The sequence below is a fragment of the Phocoena phocoena genome, chromosome 6 (assembly GCF_963924675.1).
Source record: "Phocoena phocoena chromosome 6, mPhoPho1.1, whole genome shotgun sequence".
NCBI lineage: Eukaryota > Metazoa > Chordata > Mammalia > Artiodactyla > Phocoenidae > Phocoena > Phocoena phocoena.
In genome coordinates, this window is record NC_089224.1 from 114,953,212 (window position 1) to 114,977,150 (window position 23,939).

The 23,939-nt window shown below is 51.0% G+C and overlaps 1 protein-coding gene and 1 pseudogene across 1 annotated transcript; one reads left to right on the forward strand and one right to left on the reverse strand.

Annotated features, from left to right (window-relative positions):
- Positions 1–1,287: 1,287 nt before the first annotated feature.
- On the forward strand, positions 1,288–12,859 carry LOC136125183 (kinetochore-associated protein DSN1 homolog pseudogene; annotated as a pseudogene).
- Positions 12,860–23,594: 10,735 nt separating this feature from the next.
- On the reverse strand, positions 23,595–23,939 carry NRARP (NOTCH regulated ankyrin repeat protein). Its single transcript, XM_065879771.1, has one exon. The coding sequence runs from the start codon at positions 23,937–23,939 to the stop codon at positions 23,595–23,597; it is 345 nt and encodes a 114-aa protein (XP_065735843.1).

Here is a 23,939-nt window from a genome sequence, read left to right on the forward strand (position 1 = left end):
AGCTCTGAGCTCCTCGGCCAATTCCAACCTCCCTCAGAGCCCCAGTCTGCCACCTGCTGGGTCCTTAATCCAACCTGCATTCTTCAGCGCCAGTATGTCCCACGGGGCTGGCTCCCCGGGAGTGGGTAGGTCTGTCTCCGTGGGACAGAGGATAGATGATGGCAGAGAACGTGAGCAGACCCCAGGGACACACAGCTGGTCCCCTGCAGAGTCGCATGTGGCCACCAGTCTTTCGGGTGCCCGCAGCAGCCGAACACACACTCCCCCACACACACCTGCTCACCCCGGGGGCCTAAAGTTCCGGATGCTTCACCACTGCAAGAATCCCGTGGGTCTGCCTGGACTTCTCATGGCCTCTTGGGCCCAGGAGCTCCCCGGGAGGCAAAGGGATGGGTGGGGGGCTCCACCCAATGAACCGGTCCAGTGGAATACCCCCTAAGTGGTCCAGAAGGGGGGCTCTCTCAGGGTGACAGCAGCAGGAGGTGGGTCCAAGTCGGGGGCCCTGACTTCCTGGATCCCCCTGCGCTGCCCACCAACCTGCTCCAGGGTGCTGAACTCGGGTGAGGCCTCTGAGTAGGGATCCCTCAGACCTCAGAGGTCCACTGCTTCCCAGGCCTGGGCTGGGGCCTCACGCTTGCCATCCTGGCTTCTCCGCAGGCTCGTGTCTCCCTGAGCGGGACTGCAGGAACCGCGCCGGCTGCCTGGGGCGGGTGAGCCTTGGGGCCCCTCCTGGGCTGGGCTCCCAAGGGGGGCGGGGCAGTTTCAGTGCTGTCTCGTGGTGGGCGCGCGGGTCAGCACGGCCCCACCCACCCGGGAGGAGGGCGCGGCCTGGGAGGTGGGGGGGACAGGAGCACAGCTAGGGGCCGAGGGGAGGGCTGGTCAGGGTGGAGGCCCCGCCAGTGTGGACTGTGCCAGGAGCTCCAGGCCCCCACCGCCGAGCTCAGCCCGACCCCTGCCCTCGCAGAACCTCCAGGACCACGGGGGCTGGTGTCTCTAGAGACCCTGTCAGACGCCCCATCCCTGGGGGTCCCGCATGGTCACAGCCGCCTCGCCGCCATCCACTCTCTTCGTGGTGGTCGTGGTGGTCGGCCGCAGACCTGGATGGGCTGAGGTTTGTCAGGGAGAGGAGCCTGTTCCGGCACAGGGAAGCGACTGACCTGCCAAGCTGGCACACAGCCCCTGGGCCCCGATGGGAAGGGTGGGGAGGGGCACGTCCTGCCGGGAAAGGCTGGATTCCTCCCAGCTCCAGGGCTCCCTGGGGGCTGCGAGGGATGACCAGTTTGCGCGATGCTTCGAAACCAGGAGCCAGACCTGCAGGTATCCAGCTGAATACACCAGAGAGACAGCGGGTTGTCCGGTGACGTTGCTCTAGCCAATGCGCTTGCTCTTTGGTTTTATGTCATTGGGTCTCTGCTTCCCCAGGGGCATTTACCCACTATGCAGCAAGAGGGGTTTGCCGCTGCAGACAGCTCCTCGCTCAGCAAGTAGGTAATTGCAGGCTCGTGGTTACCTGAAGCCACCTTGGCTGATGAGTTAAGTGACCGTCACTGAACTGAAACTGCTTTGGCTCCGGAGTGGCTGACTCTCCTAGTGTCAGGGAGAGATTCCTCATCATATGTCCATTGGTGCTCCTTCCCATCCGTGGGAGGAAAGCTCTCCCTCCAGAGGTAAAGGCAGAATCTCTTACGCCTGCTGGAATTTCTTGCTTAAGGCAGTTATAGAGGTTTAATGGGACGGATCAACGTGAGGCTTCTGTTCGGTGATGTCAGGAGAACAGGACAGTGAATACAGCAGGGCACACCGTCCTGTGTTCTCCAGCCATCAAGACAACGGGCTCCCAAGCATAAAGGCCATCCCCCAAACGTCCACATATGAAGGTGAAACCAGGGGGCGCACATAAAGCCTCCACACGAGTGATGGAATCTCTGGGTTCCTTCATTGGTGCAGAGACACTGGCATTACTCAGCCAAGGCTCGGAAATTTTGTTGTTACACAACAGGAAGTTACCTAGATGTACGGATATGTCAGCAAGTTTACAGATGACTCAACTTGCATTGCCAGCTCCGTTGAACTTTCATGCAGATATTCAAAAGATCTTGTTTTCCTATGCCAGGCTTGGGTCAAATTGAAGCAAGGAATACATTTAGGTGGGCTTAGCTCCCTAACTCTATAAAATGGGCCTGCAGAACAATTTGGACAGACAGCAGCATCTGGAACCCCAGTGAAATTACTTATAGGCTGAACCAAGAGGCCATTGCTATGCTGGGCCAGCTGAGGATTCCAATGGCAAATCGAGCAATCAGAGAGGTTTCCCCCTTTCTTCAGGGACGGGGAGATACGAATGAGGGTGTTGTCCTTCCACAGAAGGGAGGGAGGAACGGGGTGAGGGACTGTATTGAAGTAAAGGTATACAGGCCCGGTCCAGACGTTTTGGGAAAGCTGTTGGCCTCAGATGTCCTCTGCTTCGGGTCCTAATGGACATTATCTTCAGGTCGCCAGAGAGTGTACAGGTCCAGTTGGGATTTGGTGCCTCCTTTACATGTGACACTGAACCCAGGAGTCCCCTCTCTGGAGTTTGGTGGCACAAGCGTTAGTCAACAGGATTTGGTGGGGCCCTGCCGGCGAGGCGGGAGAGGATCCTTCTGGAGGTGCCTTTTCCAGTACCCAGAATCTCCAGGCTGTGGGCTGTGACATTCGGGGTCTTGGTCTTCCGGGAGTGCGCTGCAAAAGGAGTGCTCTGCCAGAGCCTGGTGATTTTCTTTCTTTTTTAGTTTTTTAAAATTTAATTGAAGTATAGTTGATTTACAATGTTATGTTAGTTTCAGGTGGACAGCAAAGTGATTCGTTACACACACACACACACACATATATGTTCTTTTTCAGATTCTTTTCCCTTATAGGTTATTATAAAATATCTATTTTATGTATAGTAGTGTGTATATGTTAATCCTAACTATTTTCTTAAACTTCTTTTTTTTTTTTGACCACACCATGTGGCTTGCACCTTAGTTCCCCCACCAGGGATCGAACCTGGGCTCTCGGCAGCGAGAGCACGGAGTCCTAACCACTGGACCGCCAGGGAATTGCTCACCTGGTTATTTTCAGTAGAAGCAATGAGGCCTTTACAATGCAGAAGTACTTCTCCCTTTCTCAGCTCGGATCAAAGAAGCAGCAGCCACGTGCTTTGCGTGTCCTGTTCAGGGACAACAGACTCCACTGAATATGTGCACGTACGTCCACAGTCATGAAAAACAGAGATACTTAGTAAGAGTTTCAGAACTCTTGAGGGACCAGGTAGGGAGGAAATGTAAATGCTTCAACCTTTGATGCCAAGGTACACTTTACCAAATTGTTTTAAGTTATAGACAGCTTAAAGGAGAGGAGAAAAGGGGATCCGTTATGTCTGGAAAGCAAAACATTAAAGCAATTGGTTTTCCATTAGAGTTTTAGAAATCCTTACACAGTTCAGTCTTATGATCTTAGAGTTATAAGAAAGAAAACTGTTTCAGAGTACCCGTCAGAGTCCTTTCCGCGAATCTCTTCAAAGAGGAACACATTTGGAGAAGCGTCAGAGTAACGCAGTAACTATAATGACAGAAAGCCTTGAAAATGCCCATTATTAAAAATCTGATGAGAATTCATTATAATGGGAGTGGCAAGGGGATCAGCTTATCTTTTTGACATATGTTTAAAATGGTGAGCGTTTGGAAATTCCCTGGTGGTCCAGTGGTTAGGGCTTGGCGCTTTCGCTGCTGGGGCCCGGGTAACTAAGGTCCTGCAAGCCGTGCAGCCTGGCCAAAAAGACCCAAAAAACAGAAACAAAACAAAACTCATGACCAATAACATTATATCAGGACATCTCAGAATTTAGCAATTTCATATGATTTTGAGCACATGTTAATATGTACCTATACCACTATAAGGATAAAAGGTTCTGTATTCCTTCTTATTTAGAAGCCTATTACAAGCTTCCCGTGTAATCTAGCTCATCAAATAAGCCTGATTAGTTCAGCATTTTACCAGGTGAGAGACAAATCCTTTGAGATTCTCCAGGGGCCCTCTGGAAGAGCCCAGTTAGTGTAAGGTCAGCAAGACTTCATTTATAACATGATTTGGGGGTAAGTTTGTCAAAAGAAACAAGAGGTTTTGGACATTTGACCAAACAGGACCACAGATCATTATGAAATGGCACTTAATTATCTGTCTGACCAAAGTAACAATAAAAGATTTCAAAGGCAAATACAAGAGGTTACATAGTTGTAAGCAAAACTTAGCTCTTTTATTTATTTTTAAATTTTTTTAGCTCTTTTAATATTGAGAAGAGGACTTCCCTGGTGGCGCGGTGGTTAGGAATACGCCTGCCAATCCAGGGGACATGGCTTTGAGCTCTGGTCCGGGAAGATCCCACATGCCGCGGAGCAACTAAGCCCGTGCGCCACAACTACTGAGCCTGTGCTCTAGACCCTGCGAGCCACAACTACTGAAGCCCGTGAGCCTAGAGCCCATGCTCCGCGACAAGAGAAGCCACTGCAATGAGAAGCCCGCGCACCACAACGAAGAGTAGCCCCCACTTGCCGCAACTAGAGAAAGCCCGCGTGCAGCGACGAAGACCCAATGCAGCCAAAAATAAATAAATAAAAAATATTGAGAAGACTCAGTTTTCTTTAGTAATGAAAGTCCTGAATAAGACAACGTAAGCACAGGAAATAATTTTGTTAAAACACAAATCTTTGCTTTCTAAGCAGTTTACTTTAAAAAGTGGTAAAGAAAAATTCATAATCTCCCACGAGAAGCAGACCAATATTCCAAGAAAACCTTGTCCTCTTAGTAAATGAAAGAAAATTGTTTTAGTTTTACCTAAGTACACTACTGATTTTTAATTTTTTTATAAATTTATTTATTTCAATTTATTTATTTTTGGATGCATTGGGTCTTCGTTGCAGTGCACAGGCTTCTCATTGTGGTGGCTTCTCGTTGCGGAGCACGGGCTCTAGGCACACGGGCTTCAGTAGTTGTGGCGCACGGGCTTAGTTGCTCCGTGGCATGTGGGAACATCCCGGACCAGGGCTCAAACCTGTGTCCCCTGCATTGACAGGCAGATTCTTAGCCACTGTGCCACCAGGGGAGTCCTGCTCCAGTTAACTTAAAAACTATAATTAGGGGTTAAGCATTTGGACCCTAAGAGGGTTCAATTTTATTTTATTTTTATTAAAGTTTTTTTTTTGATGTGAACCACTTTTGAAGTCTTTATTGAATTTGTTACAATACTGCTTCTGTTTTATGTTTTGGTTTTTTGGTCTCGAGGCATGTGGGGTCTTAGCTACCTGCCCACATATTGAACCTGCACCCCCTGCATTGGAAGGTGAAGCCTCAACCACTGGACCGCCAGAGAAGTCCCCCTGAGGGTCTGATTTTAAAGAGGCAGGTTTTCACAGGGGAGGGGAGAGGAAGAAACAAAGGGGGCGGAGTCTGAGACAAAGGGGGCGGAGAAGACACACAAGATGGTGCCAGAGACAAAGAAGTTAGGGGAGGGGAACTCAAGGAGCACAAGGCTTCAGAAACTGTTTTGTTCTTTTCAAGTTTTTTAGTTGTTTTGGCCAATTTAGAAATGGTATCTTGCAAAGAGGCAATTTTAGACTTCGGTGCACATTTTCAAGCTTCCAGGTACCAATGAAAATAAATATCCCATTCTTCTTATTTAATATTAGAACCACATGGGACTTCCCTGGTGGCAAAGTGGTTAAAAATCCGCCTGCCAATGCAGGGGACACGGGTTTGATCCCTGGTCCGGGAAGATCGCACATGCCGTGGAGCAACTAAGCCAGCGCGCCACAACTACTGAGCCTGCGTGCCACAACTGCTGAAGCCCGTGCGCCTAGAGCCCATGCTCTGCAACAAGAGAAGCCACTGCAATGAGAAGCCTGCACACCGCAAGGAAGAGTAGCCCCCCTCGCCGTAACTAGAGAAAGCCCACGCAGCAACGAAGACCCAACACAGCCAAAAGTAAATAAATTAATTAAAAAAATAATAAATTAAATAAAATAAAATTTTAGAACCACAGTTCTCCAATTTAATCTTAAGAAAAACAAGTTTGGGAAGATTGAAAGTTCCCTGTAATGGCCATGATAATTCTGGATTACTTTTAGTTGGTTCAACCCACTTAGTTAAAAATGAGCATGTCAGGGGACAAAGAAATGAGCATGTCAGGGTCCATAGCTTTCAAACGTGAACCTTCCAGAGTCCCTGAGGGAGGGCTGCCCTCAGAGCGCATAGATGACCAGGATCCCTTTTCCTTAAGTTCTCCTGGAAACCCAAGAAAGTTGCTGGAGTCCTAGCCCAGAATCCAAAAGGAATAAAGCAAATTATTCGATTCCAGTTAGCTCGATCCCCCTCACTCTTGCACACTCCAGAAGACAACTGAGTATTCACCAAGGGCGAAACCTTGAACCAGAAAGGATGAAACCTCCCCCCTGAAAGGACAAAGCCTTTCCAGATCCCGAAAAAAGCCAGAGAACTCAAAACGCAAAGAAGCAGTTTGGAATACAAGAAGAGACTCAGGGAAGTGATGAGCATGAAGGGCTCACAGTGTGGGTACCTGGCTCCATTCCAGGGCCTGTCATCTCTTGGGGTTCGCCGCCTTCAGATCCCACTTCTGACACCATATAAATATATCAACTTTAGTGAATGGTAGCCAGTTATTTTACCAGCAAAAGCAAGCTTATTCAGGAATAGCAGAGGAATTGCAATTTGGGATGTGGAAACTATGGCGGACAAAAAAGCCAAATCCAGAGAACAAGGAGGGGGAACTTGCTTTTATAGGGAAAAGGAGGAGTAGGGAGGGGCTGTGATAACCAAAGATTCCATTGGAGGAGCTGGGGTTCAATGGAGTCTTCCCATTGACTGGGCCCCTGCAGTCTCTGATTGGCTGGGCTGTTGGGGGTGGAGGGAAGTTTCCTTCCTCCTGACTGATGGTAAGTAGAGGCACCTTCCTGTCCAAGATGTAGGCGGAAATCTCTTCCTGTTTGGGGCAATTGACGTGCATATTCGTGGAGAGAGCTCCCTACAGACCCGTCCTGACTCCAACTTTAACTGAGGGTTCTATAATTAATTCCACAACTTAAACTTCTTCTTGTGACTTTATTTTGTGCCTTTTAGTTGTCCAGTTTTTTCTATGCTTCTTTTTTCTTATTTCTCACTTCTTTTTGTACTGGTACCCTCCAACGCCCAGTGTTCCATTTTTCTCCTTAATTGGTTGGCAGTTATACCACGAACACCTAATCTAACACATCTTATACCCTCACTGGAGCAGTGAAGGGACTTTCCATCACATGGGCTCCGATTTAGCCCTCTCCAACCTAAGGACCATTCTTGTCCAAGTACTTTAACTCTGTCCCTTTGTTTCAACCCTGCATATGAGATGTTATTATTGTATTTCATTTATATTGATTTTGATATTTTATTTTATTGATTTATTTATGAACTAGTTCCTTCAGATGCTCTATAATCAGTGTTCCAGGTTGTGTATGTGCCTGTGGACTGTTCTGGGCTCTCTATTGCCTTTTGTGGATCAGTTTGTTTTCCCTGGGCCAAGATCATGCTGTCCTGATAGTTACGGCTTTATAAGACTGCAGAAGCCATAACAGCTAGCAGGATATCATTATTCTTGAAGAGTCACGTGGCTCTTCTTGGGCTTGTTTTTAATTTGATTTTGTTCAATTCTTTGAAAAACCTTTTAGGATTTGATCAGAGTTGCATTGACTCTACAAATCAATTTGGGGAATAATGATCCCTTTGCCCTGCCACACACTTATTCAGGGCTGATTTAATGCTTTTCAGTAGAGTTTGTAACTTGCTGTAGACAGATCTTCCTCGTTTTTGTTAGATTTATTCCCAGAAACAATACATTTTTTGGTTGGTATTGTAAAGGGTTACTATTGTGTAATATAACATATGTCAAGAAACATGTATAAAACAAAATATATATTTAAAATTTTATGGGAATTCCCTGGCAGTCCAGCGGACTCGGTGTTTTCACTGCCGTGGCTCAGGTTCAATCCCTGGTAGGGGAAATAAGATCCTACAAGCCATGTGGTGTGGCAAAAATATATATATATATATTATATATATAAATAATATATATAATATATACATGATATATATATAATATTATATATATATATATATATATATATATATATATATATATATATATATATAAATACAGAAATAAAAAAGTTTTACTGTAAAGCAAGCACTCATGTGCTCACCATCCAGGTCAAGAAACAGGACGTGGTCAGTCTCCTAGGAGCCCCCTAGCCTCCCCTCTACTCACTGGCTCCCACCCCCACCCCTCTCTGGTGCCTCTCCCCTGCCCCACGCGATAACCACCCAAAGAAAATTACCACCTTGGTGTTTTTTGTTTTTAAAATTTATTTGTTTGGTTGCACTGGGTCTTTGTTGCGGTACTCGGGATCTTCATTGTGGCATGCAGGATTTTTAGTTGCGGCATGTGGGATCTATTTCCCTGAGCAGGGATCGAACCCAGTCCCCCTGCATTGGGAGCACGGAGTCTTAACCAGTGGACCACCAGGGAAGTCCCTACCACCTTGTATTCTTCATACTTCAACCACCTAAATTTATAACCCTAACCAGTCTGGTTTAGTTTGTTTTTTTATGTTGTAGCTTTCTTGTTTATTTTTTTAAAAAACAGCTTGATTGAGGTATCACTTCCATACCACAAAATATACTCGTTTTAAGTGGACAATTTATTTCTATTTATTTTATTTTTTTAAATTTTTATTTATTTATTTATTTTCGGCTGGGTTGGGTCTTCATTGCTGTGTGCGGGCTTTCTCTATTTGCCTTGAACGGGGACTACTCTTCCTTGCGGTGCGCAGGCTTCTCATTGCAGTGGCTTTCTCTTGTTGCAGAGCACGGGCTCTAGGCCGAAGGGCTTCAGTAGTTGTGGCGCACGGGCTTAGTTGCTCCGCGGCATGTGGGATCTTCCTGGACCAGGGCTCAAACCCGTGTCCCCTGCATTGGCAGGCGGATTCTTAACCACTGTACCACCAGGGAAGTCCCGCTAATTTATTGATTTTTCGTAAATTTGCAGAACTGTGCAAATATCACCATAATTCAGGTTTAGAATATTTCCATCATCCAGAAAAGTCCATCCTGCTCGTTTTCCATGAATCCCTGTTTCTACCCGTTTCTCAGACAACCACTAATCCTCTTTCTGCCTCTATAGGTTTGCCTTTTTTAAAAAGCATTTCAGGGGACTTCCCTGGAGGTCCAGAGGTCAAGACTTCGCCTTCCAATGCAAGGATTGAGGGTTTGATCCCTGGTTGGGGAGCTAAGAACCCACATGCCTCGCAGCCAAAAATCCAAAAAAAACCATAAAACAGAAGCAATATTTTAATAAATTCAATAAAGACTTTAAAAATGGTCCACATCAAAAAAAATAACTTAAAAAAATAAAAAAGCATTTCATACAAACGGAATCTTTTGTAGCTTTTTGCACCTGACTTCTTTCACTTAGCACGTTTTTGAGGCTCACCCATGCAATGCCCTAGGACATATCGGCAGCTGGTGTCTTTCTTTCTATTGCTAAATAGTATTCCATTAAATGGATCAAAGACATTTCGTTTACTCATTCACCAGTCAATGGACATTTGGATTGTTTCCATTATTTTGCTCTTACGCATAAATGGTGCAAGGAACATTTGCCAAAAATTTCTTTGTATAGACATGTGTTTTTATTTATCCTGAATCAATAACAAGGAGTGGAATTGTTGAGTCATATAAAAAGATTTTTTTTTGTTTAATTTTTAAAGAATCTGCCGAACTGCTTTCCAAACTGGCGGCACCATTCTTCATTCCACCAGCAGCGATGAGGGTCACAGCTTCCGCACATCCCTGCCAAAAGCTGTTACTAACAGTCGTTTTATTACAGCGATACTAATATGTGGTTTTACTTTGCATTTCCCTAATAACTCACGGTGCTGGGCATTTTTCCATGTGCTTATCAGCCATTTCTATTATTCGGGTTGTTTGTCTTATTACTGAGTTGATCTTTATATATTTGGGCTATAAGTGTTTTATCAGATAAATGATATGCAAGTATATATTTTCTTCCAGTCTGTAGGTTGTTTTTAATGTTCATAATTTAAAAATGTATTTTTTGTTTTTTAAATATTTTTATTGAAATATAGTTGATTTACAATGTTACATTAGTTTCAGATGTACAAAAAAGTGATTCAATTATATATATATATGTGTGTGTGTGTGTGTGTATATATATATATATATATATATATTCTTTTTTTACATTCTCTTCCATTATGGGTGATTATAAGATAGTGAGTATAGTTCCCTTAAAAATGTCTTTTGGGGCTTCCCTGGTGGTGCAGTAGTAGAGAGTCTGCCTGCCGATGCAGGGGACACGGGTTCGTGCCCCGGTCCGGGAGGATCCCACGTACCGCGGAGCGGCTGGGCCCGTGAGCCATGGCCACTAAGCCTGCGCGTCCGGAGCCTGTGCTCCGCAACGGGAGAGGCCACAACAGTGAGAGGCCCGCGTACCGCAAAAAAAAAAAAAAAAAAAAAAAAGTCTTTTGAAGTGCAAACTGTTTTTTGTTTGTTTTTTTTTAGTTTTTAATTTTTATGAAGTCAAATTTCTTTTTTCTGGAATGGATCGTGCCTTTGATGTTGTATCTAAGAACTCTGCTTAATCCGGGGTCGTAAAGGTTTTTCTAAGTTCTTTAAAAAATAAATCTCTTTATTTATTTATCTTTGGCTGCATTGGGTCTTCGTTGCTGTGCGTGGGGTTTCTCTAGTTGCGGTGAGCGGGGGCTACTCTTCGTTGCGGTGCACGGGCTTCTCACTGCGGTGGCTGCTCTTGTTGTGGAGCACAGGCTCTAGGCGCGCTGCTCAGTAGTGTGGCTCGCAGGCTCTAGAGCGAGATCTCAGTAGTTGTGGTACCCGGGCTCAGTAGTTGTGGCTTGCAGGCTCCAGAGCACGGGCTCAGTAGTTGTGGCGCACGGGCTTAATTGCTCCGCGGCACGTGGGACCTTCCCAGACCGGGGCTCGAACCTGTGTCCGTGGCATTGGCAGGCGGATTCTTAAGCACTGCACCACCAGGGAAGTCCTATTCTATGTGTTATTCTAAATGGTTTTATGTTTTTAGCTCTTACATTCAGGTCTATGAGCCATTTTTGTACTAATTTTTGTGCATGCTGTGACATGAGGGTCTAACTCTTTTTACACGTCAATATCCAAGTGTCCCAGCAGCATGTTTTGAAAAGACTATCGTTTCCTCATTGACTTTTGCTTTGACCCCTGTGTCAGTTAGGGTTCGACCAGAGGAAAAAAATCAGTGGGAGATATATTTTAAGGAAATTCTTTCTAGAATCAGTTTACGAGACTGTAGGGGCTAACTAGGCTCCGTGGCATGTGGGATCTTCCCAGACCGGGGCACGGTGTATAGTTGCTTTATAATGCTGTGTTAGTTTCTTGCTGTACAACAAAGTGAATCAGTCATACATATAAATGTATCCCCTCTTTTTTAGATTTTTAGGTTTCCTTCCCATTTAGGTTACCACAGAGCATTGAGTAGACTTCCCTGCGTTATACAGTAGGTTCTCATTAGTTATCTATTTTATACATAGTAGTGTATATATGTCAGTCGCAATCTCCCAATTCATCCCACTCCCCCAGATTAATTTTTTTGCATGTGGATGTCCAGTTGCTCTAGGACCAGAATCTTGTGGATTTTTTATTTCATTTGTTGAGCTTTTTTTAAATATAAATTTATTTCTTTATTTTATTTTTGGCTGCGTTGGGTCTTCGTTGCTGCGCGCGGGCTTTCTCTAGTTGCGGCGAGCAGGGACGACTACATTGCGGTGCACGGGCATCTCATCACGGTGGCTTCTCTTGTTGCGGAGCACAGGCTCTAGGTGTGCAGGCTTCAGTAGTTGTGGCTCGCGGGCTCTGAGCGCAGGCTCAATAGTTGTGGCGTGCAGGCTTAGTTGCTCCGTGGCATGTGGGATCTTCCCGGACCGGGGATCGAACCTGTGTCCCCTGAATTGGTGGGCGGATTCTTAACCACTGCACCACCAGGGAAGCCCTGTTGTGCTTTTTAACTCCAGATTTTTCCATTTGGTTATCTTTTGTCTTGCAATTCTTTATTACAAAACCCCATTATTTTCAGTCTTGAAAGTTTTAGAACCTAAGCACCTTCTCTTTCTGAAGAGTTGAAATGTTTGCAGCCAGTAGAAAGTGATGGAAGTCTACAAAAATATTCTGAAGATCCAAAGGAGAAGCCTCAGACTTGCCTCTGGAAACACCAGCGGCTGAGATGAAGGATTGCACAGCAAAGTTTTCCGTGGAATGCCAGACTTGGGGCCAGCTCTTGCTGCACTGTGAGAATGGATGCATCTTATTACACGGTACAAGAATCAATCGAAGGCAAAATGACGGAGATTGAAGTGGAACCTATGACATATCTCGATCTTCCCAGTGTGAAGTTCTTCACACAAATCCTGACTACCATAAAAGATTACAGAACCAGAGGAAGGTCTTAGATTGTATGGCAATGGTTATAGAAGAACTGCAATTATCAGTGGGGAAGCTTCAGGCCTTCATGGGCAAAAGTTCTCAGTGCTTCCAGTAGGGGTCAGTACAGTTTGGGAAGAGACGCCACCAACAGCCAGATCCCTCGCCGGCCTCAAACTTCCGGAGCTTCAGCTGCAAGCCCCGCCCACCTGGGTCTTGTCAGTCACCTTCTGCAGCTTTCCTGCCACAAGATGCTCAAGAGGAGAGGAATGGCAGACTTCCCAGCGCCTGGGGACTGCCTGGCGTCTGAGCTGGTATTCTCCACTCTCTCGCCTTTGGAGGTGACTGGGTGGCTATAGGGTTCCTTAAGTTTTTTCTAGAAGTGATGGGAACTGTCGACTTAAAAAAATGCACAACGTGAGAGTTGCGATTTGAGTTTTATTTGGGGCAAAATGAGGGCTGCAACCCGGGAGACAGCATCCCAGATCGCTCTGAGAAACTGCTCCACAGAGGCAGGGAGGAAGGTCAGTATAGATGTGATTTGGGTGAAGGGGGGTACATGCAATCAAGCACATATGTTCTGTGGAAGGTTTCTGCTCGTCTCGTGCATGTCACTGCCAGTCACGAGGAGCAGACGTCGCCATGAAGGATTTGAGTGCTTGTCTAGATACGAGGAGATACAAGAACTGGGCTCATAAACTTGTCTCCTGAAAATATCCATCTATCGGAAGACCTGTTCTGCCAGTGTTACCCAGAGCCCGGAGTGCCTCAGGTCAGCTCTTCAGGGGGTGTTGCCAGTCAGCAGCGGCAGCAGCACGTGAGTTACTCCTTGTAGAGGCAGCGGGCAAGTGACAATGGCGAGCGCCAATTTGTAGTTGACAGAACGTTGTAGGAACACTTTTCCCAGGAATGTACAAGATGCTTGGAACTTTTTTCTTAATTAACCTCAGAACCAGTGACCCATTCTTCTGAATATCCTTCATGGTCAGAAGTCATCCTCCTGTGAAGACGTTTTGCAGGTTTTGAAATAATCCAAAGTCACTCAGGACGAGTCTGATGACACATTCGGGCATTTCAAGTTGTAAAGTTATGGGACTAACGTTCCAGTGTGTCTCAAAGGTGGTTCCAGGTGGAAGAGTTTTGCATCACTGGGGTATATGCATCACTCCACAAGATGTCCAGACTGTGGAAACGCCATATGCTCCGTGTCCTGATGTCCACTGTGTGCTGTAGCTTTTAGTTCCAAGTTGACATTCTGAGTCCCAGACCCATGGCAGGAAGGGACCAAGTGCCTTTTTTTTTTTTTTTGCGGTACGCGGGCCTCTCACTGCTGTGGCCTCTCCCGTTGCGGAGCACAGGCTCCGGACGCGCAGGCTCAGCGGCCATGGCTCACGGGCCCAGCCGCTCCGCGGCACGTGGGATCTTCCCAGACCGGGGCACGAACCCGCGTCCCCTGCATCGGCAGGCGGACTCTCAACCACTGCGCCACCAGGGAAGCCTCAAGTGCCCTTTTTAGCTCTTCTCTGTGCTTGTTAAAATCTGCATTACAAATTGCAGGTATAACTACATAGTGATAAAAACCTATTTTGATTTTAAAGAGCTTTCAAAAATTGAGATACAATTCACTTACCGTACAGTGGGCACAATTCAGTGGGTTTAGTACATTCACAAAGTTGTGCAACCATCTCTATAATCTAACTTTAGAACATTTCTGTCCCATCAGAAGGAAGCCCTGTGCTTGCCCATTATTCTTACCAAGCCCACCCCCAGCCCTAGGCAGCTCCTAACTGGATCATATACAATATTTGTCCCTTTGTGTCCGGCAGCTTTTCCTTAACATAATATTTTCAAGGTTAATTTTCAAGTCATATCGGTATTTCATTCCTTTTTATGGCTGAATAATGTTCTATTGCATATATATCCCATATTTTGTTTATATCTCCATCAGCTGGTGGACATTTGGGCTGTTACTACTTTCTGGCTATTATGAATAATGTTGCTGTGAAATTTGGAAGCCACGTTTTTGTTTTTTGGCCGCACTGTGCAGCATGCAGGATCCTAGTTCCCCGACCAGGGATGGAACCCAGGCCCCCTCCGGTGGAAGGTGAAGTCTTAACCACTGGACCGCCAGGGAAGTCCCTGCATGCAGTTTTTTGTGTGGATGTACTTTTTTAAAATATCTATTTATTTAGTTTGGCTGTGCTGGCTCTTAGTTGCAGCATGTTAAGTTGTGGCATGAGGAATCTTTGGTTGCGGTATGAAGGCTCTTAGTTGCGGCCTGCATGTGGGATCTAGTTCCCCGACCAGGGATAGAACCCAGGCCCCTTGCACTGGACCACCAGGGAAGTCCCTGGATGTATATTTTAATATCTCTTGGGTGTACAGCTAAGCTTGGAAAAGAGTAATACATATGCTACGTTATGTGGAAGCTCTATTTTTTCTTTTCCTATAAATTTATTTATTTATTTTTGGCTGCGTTGGGTCTTCGTTGCTGCACATGGGCTTTCTCTCGTTGCGGCGAGCAGGGGCTAGTCTTCGTTGCGGTGTGCGGGCTTCTCACTGCAGTGGCTTCTCTTGTTGCGGAGCACAGGCTCTAGGCACACGGGCTTCAGTAGTTGTGGTGCATGGGCTTCAGTAGTTGTGGCACGCAGGATCAGTAGTTGTGGCTTGCGGGCTCTAGAGCGCAGGCTCAGTAGTTGTGGCGCACGGGCTTAGTTGCTCCGCGGCATGTGGGATCTTCCCGGACCAGGGCTCGAACCCGTGTCCCCTGCATTGGCAGGCGGATTCTTAACCACTGCACCACCAGGGAAGTCCCTAAAGTTTCATTTTCTAAACGTTAATTTGGTAAGATGATTTTCTAAAGACACTCTGGGGTCAGAGTCCCAGTCCTTAAGGATCAGTGCCCAGGAGAAGGGAATGGAGTGTTTTGGAAAGGTAAGGGGTGGGCCTGTGCTCCCCTTCCCCTGGGCTCTCTGAGGTGCCGTGTGCTGCCAGCACATTTACTGAGGATAATTCTGTCGACTGAAAAACTACCAGTGGAAGCTATCCTGTGTTTTGTGTGGTACCAGCCAGATCTTTCTAGTGGGGGAAAAAAAAAAAAACCAGAAAAAAAGAGACCTACCCCTCCCCCACAAAGTTACTGCAACAACATGGGTGAGTCTGGCACTGAGGGCCAGAAAGCCAGGAAGTACAAACCACACCAGTCCTTTTATAGATAATCCTATGACCTGTGGTGATAGAAGTGGTCGGCGGTGACCCGGGACTGGGGGGCGAGAGGAGCCAGCTGAGTCGGGGTGTGGAAGAACTTTGGGGGCTGATGGGAATGTTGTATGCTTTGGTTATGGTGTAGGTTCTGTGGGCATACACACCAGTCCATACTCATCACACTCTAAGTGGCTGCATTTTATTGTATATAAATTATACTGCAGTAAAGTTGATTTTTAGGAATATGAATGATAAACCTAATGATTTTCTTTCGACCTTGATTACAACGAAAAGAAGCCATGCCCCAGAAGACATCTTGGGACACTTGAGAGGGAGAACTTTATTGACAAAATAACCTTGAGAATTCCAAGTCCTGGGTTACTTATTACTTTGCTCCGAGATAAGGGAGAGGGAGGTTGGAGAACAGGGAACGGGGAGCAGAGGGGCAAAGGCTGGCTCTCCTCTCTACCGAGTCCTGCTCTCGCCTCGTGCAGGGAGCAGGGGTGTCCCAAGTGCTTCCCGGGCCCTCCGTTTCCTGACGGCCACACGGCAGGGCCTTGTTCACCTAACCTGCAGCATCGTTTCCCGTGGAGAATGGCTCTGGGGCTCCTAGGGTACAGCAGCATGTCTGCTGGACCCATCCCTACACAGACGGGCTGTGCTCCCCCCCTCGTGTTTCTCGTGGGGCTGTGCACGTATACTCGGTCAGGCCTGGGAGGTGTAAATCTCAGCGCAAACAAGCACCCAGGAGTGCTTCCGCTTTTCATTCTTTTCAGTCCATTGCTGGACAGTTTTAACCCTTAGAAAGTTCTTCAGCACAAACCTCTAACGTTAGAGTGTAGCGTGTATTCCCGTCACGGAAAACAAGGCAGAGCATAAGACACAGACGACTCTGCCTGACCACACGGCCTGGATGCTGCCGTCACCTGGGCAGGGACAGACCACTCCCAAATCTGCAGCTCTTCTTCGTCTATGGCCCCATTTGAAGCTGGGCACATCACTGAATAAAGACTACATTTCCCAGCCTCCCTTGCAATGAGGTTGGGCATGTGGCTATGTTTTAGCCAATGGGATGTGAGTAGATTTGGCAAAAACAGACTTCTAGGAAGTGTCCTGGAAGGAGGGGGCCCAGGCCCTAGTTCACCTCTTCCTCCTCACTGTTGGCTGGAATGTAGACTTGATGGCTGGACGTGGGCTGCCATTTTGAGCCATGTGAATGAAAGGTCCACCCAGCAGAAAGCCTGTATCCTAATGCCACACACCAGCCCCGGACCACCTGTTCTAACTTCAGTGATGAGAAATACATTCCATCTTGTTTACAGGCCACTGTTCTGTATATTGTCATATGTCTCTGGAAAGTTTATGGGACAATTTGGGTTGGGCTCCCTTGGGGGTTCTTGTCCATAGGGTACCAACGAGGAGGCAGAGGTGGATTTTATCCACTGGGGGGACACGTACTGGGGGTAAACCTGGTATCCAGGCCCCACCTCTGAGCCGGGCAAGAGTTCAGACAGAGAGAGAAGTCCTTTCCTTGCTTATGCCCAACACAGACACTTCCTGTGGAATGGTGGATGGGGTGGGGAGACTGCTGGCAGACTCTGCAATTCCAATGCCAGCCTCACCTGACCATCAGAGCCTTGCCCGCCACCCTCTGCTGAGGCTCCAGGCTCTGTGGGGTGATCTGGAAGCACCCCACTGCTGGCCCTGATGGTTCTGCCGGACGTGGTCTGTGTCTTGAAGTGACTCACGTGGCGGCCATGTCCACAGGGCTGTGACACATCCCGTGTCCTGCTGACCATCCACTTTGTGACTCCGGGGCCCTGAAATGTCCTCCCTTCCCCTTTTGACCAAATGGGAGAATACTGCACCACGGCCAATCGCTCCATGAGGACCGTGATGGGGTCACTTCCCCAGACCCTGGTTTGGTTCTACTTCCGGGGCCTGCAGAAGCCAGGAGCCACTACGGGTTGTAAAACCAAGAATGTGGCCCACTGGCCAGCTCTACAAAGACCTTAAGTCATTGGCCACTGCAGTCGCCGACCGACAGTGCACCCTGAAAGGGGTTCGGGGGAAAGACGGGATGAGGCTCTCTGTGCTTTGGAAAAACAGGCCCCTTAGAGAGTAGATATCTCAGAAGAATTTTAATGAACCCAAATTCCTGCCTCTTTCCATACACAGAAAAAAAGGGCTAAAATCATTTATGGAAATACCCCTTCCCCGTGACTAGCCGTTACCTTCTACGGAGATGTGTGCTTGGCTGTACACACCCCCTGGCCCAGACCACACAGATCCTGGCCGCTCCCCCACCTCTTCACAGCAGCCCCTCAGAGCTACTGAGAAGCTGTCTCCCAGGCTACAGTCCTCGGTAAGATCCGGAATAAAACTCAGCTCACGGCTCCTACGTTGTGCATGTTTAACGTCAGGTTCAACACAGCCGCCCCTTCCAGGGACACGCCCACCCTGCTCCGGGGCCCTCCTGCCGGGCAGCGGGCCTCTGTGGCCGCCCTTCCGCAAGGTGACCCCAGTTCTGGCCCTGCCCCCTCCCCCAAGCCCCACAGATTGCCGGTGTTGTCACTGTAGCCTAGACCGACCAGGCTCTGCTGGACGTTCTCTCCCGTGGTCGCCCGAGTGAGGCCTGGCCCACCTGACTTGCTCTCAGCCTTTCCGGCGCTTTCCTCTGCGCAGCGCGCACCTTCGCCCCGCCTCGCACGGGACGGCCACCGCGGGAAGCGGACCCAGTTTCTCGGCCCGAGCTGGGCCCGAGCGCCCCCATCCGAAAGGCCTTCGGCTCCCTAACCCCAACCCCTCGCGCCGCGGCCCCGGCGCCCCGCGGCCGACCCCCCAAGGGCCCCGGCCACCTTTCAGGAGACGAGGTCGCGGGCTCCAGGCACGCGAGGGTGGTGCGGGGCGGCGCCACCAGTAGGCCCGGGTCCGCGGCAGGCGGCGGCGGGGGTGGGGGGTGCGGGCGCCTGCGCTCAGCGAAGGGCGGGCGGGGGGTCTCGCCGCCCGGGCCCCCGGGCCCCAGGGCGCAGTACTCGCTGCATCCGCAGGGTGGCAGCACAGCCCGCACCGCGCGGTTCTGGGCTGGCGTCCTCGCCCGGGTCCGAACCCTGCCATCGGGCGCTGCTCGCCGTGCCCGTTCGTGGGAGTCCCGCCCAAGGCGGGAGGGCGTCCCGGGCTCCGAGAGCCATGTTTCGGGGGCCCTCGTCCTCACCCCTCGTCGCCCCTAGGACGCCGGGTGGGCGGCGGTCAGGGTCCCCGTGTCCAGCTCGGGCCGCCCCCGCCCCTCCCCCGTCTCGCCGAGGCCCGGGGTCCTCGGGCGCCGCCTCCGGGAGGGGGGCAGCACGCGCCCGCCCCAGCGTCCAATCACCCAGGCCGGGGGGCTGCGGGGGTGTCCGGCCCTCCGTCTCCGGCTCAGACCCCCAGCCCGCGCGGGGCGCACCCAAGCCCCACGCGCCGCGGCGTCTGGTGGGCTGGGAGGGGGTGGGCGGCCTCCGGAACGAGCCGCCCTCCAGGCCGCGACCCCAGAACAGAGATGACAGCTGGTCTCTACTGCTCGCACCCCTCGCTCGGCGAGTGGGTGCGCGGGGCGGGGGCGGCGGGGGCGGCGCCCTTTCCCAGCGCCCGCGAGTGGCCCCCGCCGGTTCTGAATGCAGAGATCGGGCCTCTGTGAGCGCCCGTCCCTCCCCTCTCTCGGTCGGGCCCCCACTGCCGAGCCCCCGGCCTCCCGACGCTGGTTTCCCCCTGCGGGTGCCCCCACCTCGTCCCCCCTCCCCCGCCGATCCCCCGCCGCCCCCCACCCCCTTCTCATTAGCATAGCAGCTGCTCGCCGAGCGGAACCCGCTCGCAGGAAAGGGCAGAGGCCTCGAGGATGAATGGGGCCCGCGGCTTTGGAGGGGGCGAGAGAAGAAAGACCGACAGACGGACGCGCCGAGGGACAGTCCGACGTACAGCCAAGCAGAAGAATGCGCCGGGCAGAGGGAGGGGCGTGTTGGCGACGAGCGGGGAGCCCAGGCCTGCCGAGGCGGAGTGGTGGGGGAGGGCGGCCTCCCCGAGACCCCGGAGCCCCGGGAGGGGCTGCGCTGGAGGCCTCGGGAGGAGAGGAGCCGTCGGTGGTTCCCAGACTTCCCAGGGCCTGCACCCGCAGGCTCCGCGGCCTCAGGCTTTGTTTCCCAGTTGCACGCAGCGCCTCCTTTCCTGTCCTCAAGGCCCGGGTGGACGCCGGCCTCCTCTCCGCAGGCTCCACTGCGACGTCAGGAGGTACTTGGCCTTCCGAAGGTCAGAACTGCAGGGCCGCGTCCCTGTGCCTGTGTGCGACCGGGGCTGTGCCTCCCTGTGCTGAGCCAGGGCCTTTGAGGGACAGAGCCCGGAAGGCAGCCCCTTCCCTCTCCTCCTCCGAACCCGTCGCTTTGGCCCCTTCGCTCTGGCCGGCTGTGTCCTGGCTCCCACGCCTGCTGGCTTTGGACATCACTCTTTCTGGCTGACCATTTTCCTGCATTTCCTGGTCTCCCTCTGGCATCCCTTCCAACAGTAAACACTTCCTGCGTCCGGCCAGGGTCAGGTCAGAGAGATGGACAGTTGGACAGGAGCTGCCAACACTCCTGGCCGGGGGGTGGGAGGTGGGGGGGGGGAGTGGGGCGGCCCTGCCCTTGCCCATTTGGTCTGTCTGCTTTCTCCATGGCAGCCACTCCAGGGGTTCCCAGAGGCCCAGCCCCGGGGAGCGTCAGCTGCGCCTTCTTTCTCGCCCTGGCCACAGAAAGGCTTGAAGAGCTGTTCCCACCCCTGAAGACCTGCCTGAGGCGGGGTGGTGGGGACTCCCAGGTGACAGGGGTCCCGGAGTGGGAGCCTGCACCCTCTGCTCATTTGTTTATAGCTTTGACTCCCTCTCCTGCGCGAGTGCCTGGGGTGGGAAGTGGAGACGAGGTCCGGCCCACCTGGGGTCCGGGTAGTGCCCAGGCCTTATACCCCAACAGCGTCCAAATTCAGCACTTCGGGGCCAGGCACCCCCAGCACCCTCGGCCGCTCCCCCTGAAGCCTCAGGTCAGGCCTTCCCCTGGGGCCTCATGTGCATCAAATATTCCACTCACCTCTGTGACATCTAACGAGGGAGCTGGTCCATCTAGTGGGCCAGCTGGGGGTCAGTAAATGCTTGTGTAACCAACTGAAAATTCACTCGGAAAATCCTCAGGGCAGAACAGAGCTGGAGATGCAAAGTAGGAACAGGGTAAGGGCAATGCGTCCGTCTTCCCGTCTTGGGACAAAATGTAGCTGCACCCCCCTGAGGTGAAGCTGCCACCCTCAGGCTTCTCACAGGGGGGCTCTGGAAGCTTTACAGGAGAAAGTTATCTTGTAACTCTCGAGTCCCAGTAAAGTTAGAACTTCCTTGGCCCACTGGCTCTCCGTCCCCTCTGGGCAGGCTACTCTTGCCCCTGGGGGATGTCCTCCCCTGCACCCCATCCCATGCAAGCTTCCGGGGTGGACCCAGAGTTGAACTCGGGAACTCGGGGTCTGTGCTCTGGGGGAGTGGCTGCCTCATCTCCCAGGCACCACCAGGGACCGGAGCAGAGGAAGGGGCCTTTTACTCATCAGAAGTTCCCCAAAATTTGAAAGATACCCTTTCTGTGCAGCAGGTGGTCCAGCAGAAACCCACAGTAGCAGGGAGCCAGAGGGGCCTGATCCCTCCTAAGGGGGGCCTGATCCCTCCTAAGACCCTTGGCATCTCAGGCTGGCTTTGGGAGGGGGAAGGGCGGGAAGAGCTTCAAGTAGAACTTTCCACGTGGAGGCCTTTGCCAGGGAGCAGAGGAAGTGGTTCTGGGCGCCCTCAGGTGCCCCACTCCCACGGTTGGAAGCAGGCAGGCGGGCCCCCACAAGTCCTGTGCGTGGCCACTGCGGTGCCTTTGAGCTGAGCCAAGAGGCAGCTTACCAGGCTCTGTCTTCAGGTGGAAACAAGCCAAGCGCTGCACAGCCGTCACCCGCAAACAGCATGTTGCAGCCTGACCCTCGTCCCGGCGCCAAGCCCAAGAAGAACCAACAAACTTTTTTAATATAAAAAGATCAATGAAAAATTTATTTATAAATTTTTCACGCTGGGCTACAAGTCTATATCGTACACTCAGGAATGTGCTGCAGACTTCATCCAGTTAAAAGTGATCACACCGGGACCCATACACAGCTTCCATGTAAGCCTAGAAAGTCTTAACATTAATTAACATAATTAAAAAAGGTATTTGCATCTAGAAAAAATATACAGAAAAACTCCTTTTGGAGTAATCTGTGCCTCAGTTTCAATGTCTGCTTGTTTCACTGACATTATCAATATATTCTTCTCACACAAAGTTTTATAAAAAGCCACAGATGACTGCCCAAATCTGACCAGCCACGCACAAAGGGCCTCCACCCACCTGTGTCCTCAAGTGCTCCCCATTTTTGCACGAAGGGTCAGCAGCACTTCTACCCAGGGGAAGCCTCATTTAAATTTGAATAATTCAGCCTCCCTTTTATTTCTCAGGATCAAAACAACAAGGGGTGTGGGGTTGCATAGAAAATTGGAACCTCTGAAACCAGGAAGGGCGCCTTTCGGGACAGAAAGTGACGCAGAAGCACCGCCTCCGTCCTAGGTCCTCGCGCGGCCCCTCCCGGCGGCCCCTCCCCCGTGGCAGGATTTTCGGATTCGAATCGGGTCCTTGAAGCTCCGGGAGGCTGAAGAGGGGCAAAGTGGCCCTTCAGCTCACTCAGCAATTAGCACAAGAGATTCACAGTCTTATAGGCATTTTATAAAAATATAAATATGGGTACAGTTGCCTTCACAACGCTGGATACAACGCCCTTTAAAATTGGGTCTATAACCAAGATTCAAAAAATACACCTAAAACTTGGCTTAAAATATGTTAATATTTTATATTCTGTCATAAATGTTATGACATTTAATCGTGGCAAATCCATTTACTTTTTTAAAAAAAGTGTGCAATCGACTGTTAACTATAATAGAACTCACTAGAAAAGGCTTGATCCCCACCCCCACCCCCCCATCACCGCCACACCCGAGCACCCAGGCTCCCGCGGAAGCTTTGCAAACCGGCAGGCTTGGGGGATGGTGGCCTCTCACCGGACAAGGCGGAGGGAGGCCGGGGGCTTCCAAAACTCACGCGGAATTGTGTGTGTGAGTGTGAGAGAGAGGAGGAAAGGGAGGGCGGGGAGGAGGGGAGAGAGGTGAGGGAGAGAAGCCGGAGGGAGACGGAGCAGCACGGGGAAACCAGCAGGCTGGGCGGTATTTCAGTGCAACCAAGAAATGACAGACTCAAGTTTTTAGTTTTAAGACTAGAAAAAAAAAATGCATCTTCCCCCCCATAACCACATTGACCACGCGAAATATTTTCCAAACAGAAAACTCAGGCGCACAAACATCACCCACAAATATGCACACACGTGATAAATAGTTTAGAAGCCCGGGAAGAGCAGAGCGTCGTCTCCGTCGCGCGTCGGCCACGGGTCCTTCCACCTTCAGGAGAACATTTTGAGCGGAGGATCCGGTGTCTCGGGATTCCGAACTTGCTGGTAGCGAGACTCAAATTTCAAAGGGGCTGGAGCCCGCGCCCTGCCCCCACCCGCGCGGCGGCGGGCGGGGCCGTGGGAAGCGCTCCGGCCGGTCCCCGGCGGCCGCGGGGGGCGCCGACCCCGGGCCGCGGGTGGGCGGGCGCGGCTCCCGTGGGCACCGACTTGCGCGCCGGACTTGTGGTGGCCGCGGGCGCCGAGGGCCGGGCGCACACCGAGGTAGTTGGAGGGAAGGTACAGCAGGGAGGACACGCGCGGGGCCCGCGCGCGGGTCGGGGTCCGGGCCGGCATCACCGGCCGCTGCCCGCGTACTTGGCCTTGGTGATGAGATAGAGCACGATGTCCTGGTGGCCGCCGAACGCGGCGATGTGCAGCGCGCTCCAGCCGTCGCGGTTGGCCAGGCGGATGTCGGCGCCGAACTTGACCAGCAGCTTCACGAGCTCCAGGTTGCCGTCGATGACCGACTGGTGCAGCGCCGTCTGGCCCTCGGGTCCGAACGAGTTCACGTTGAACTCGCAGTTGGTCATGTTCTGCAGCAGCGACTGCAGTTCCTGCGTGTTGCCCTTGCGCACGGCCTCCTGAAAGATGCGCTGCGTCTGCGGCGCCGAGCAGGTGGACAGCTCGGCCTGGCTCAT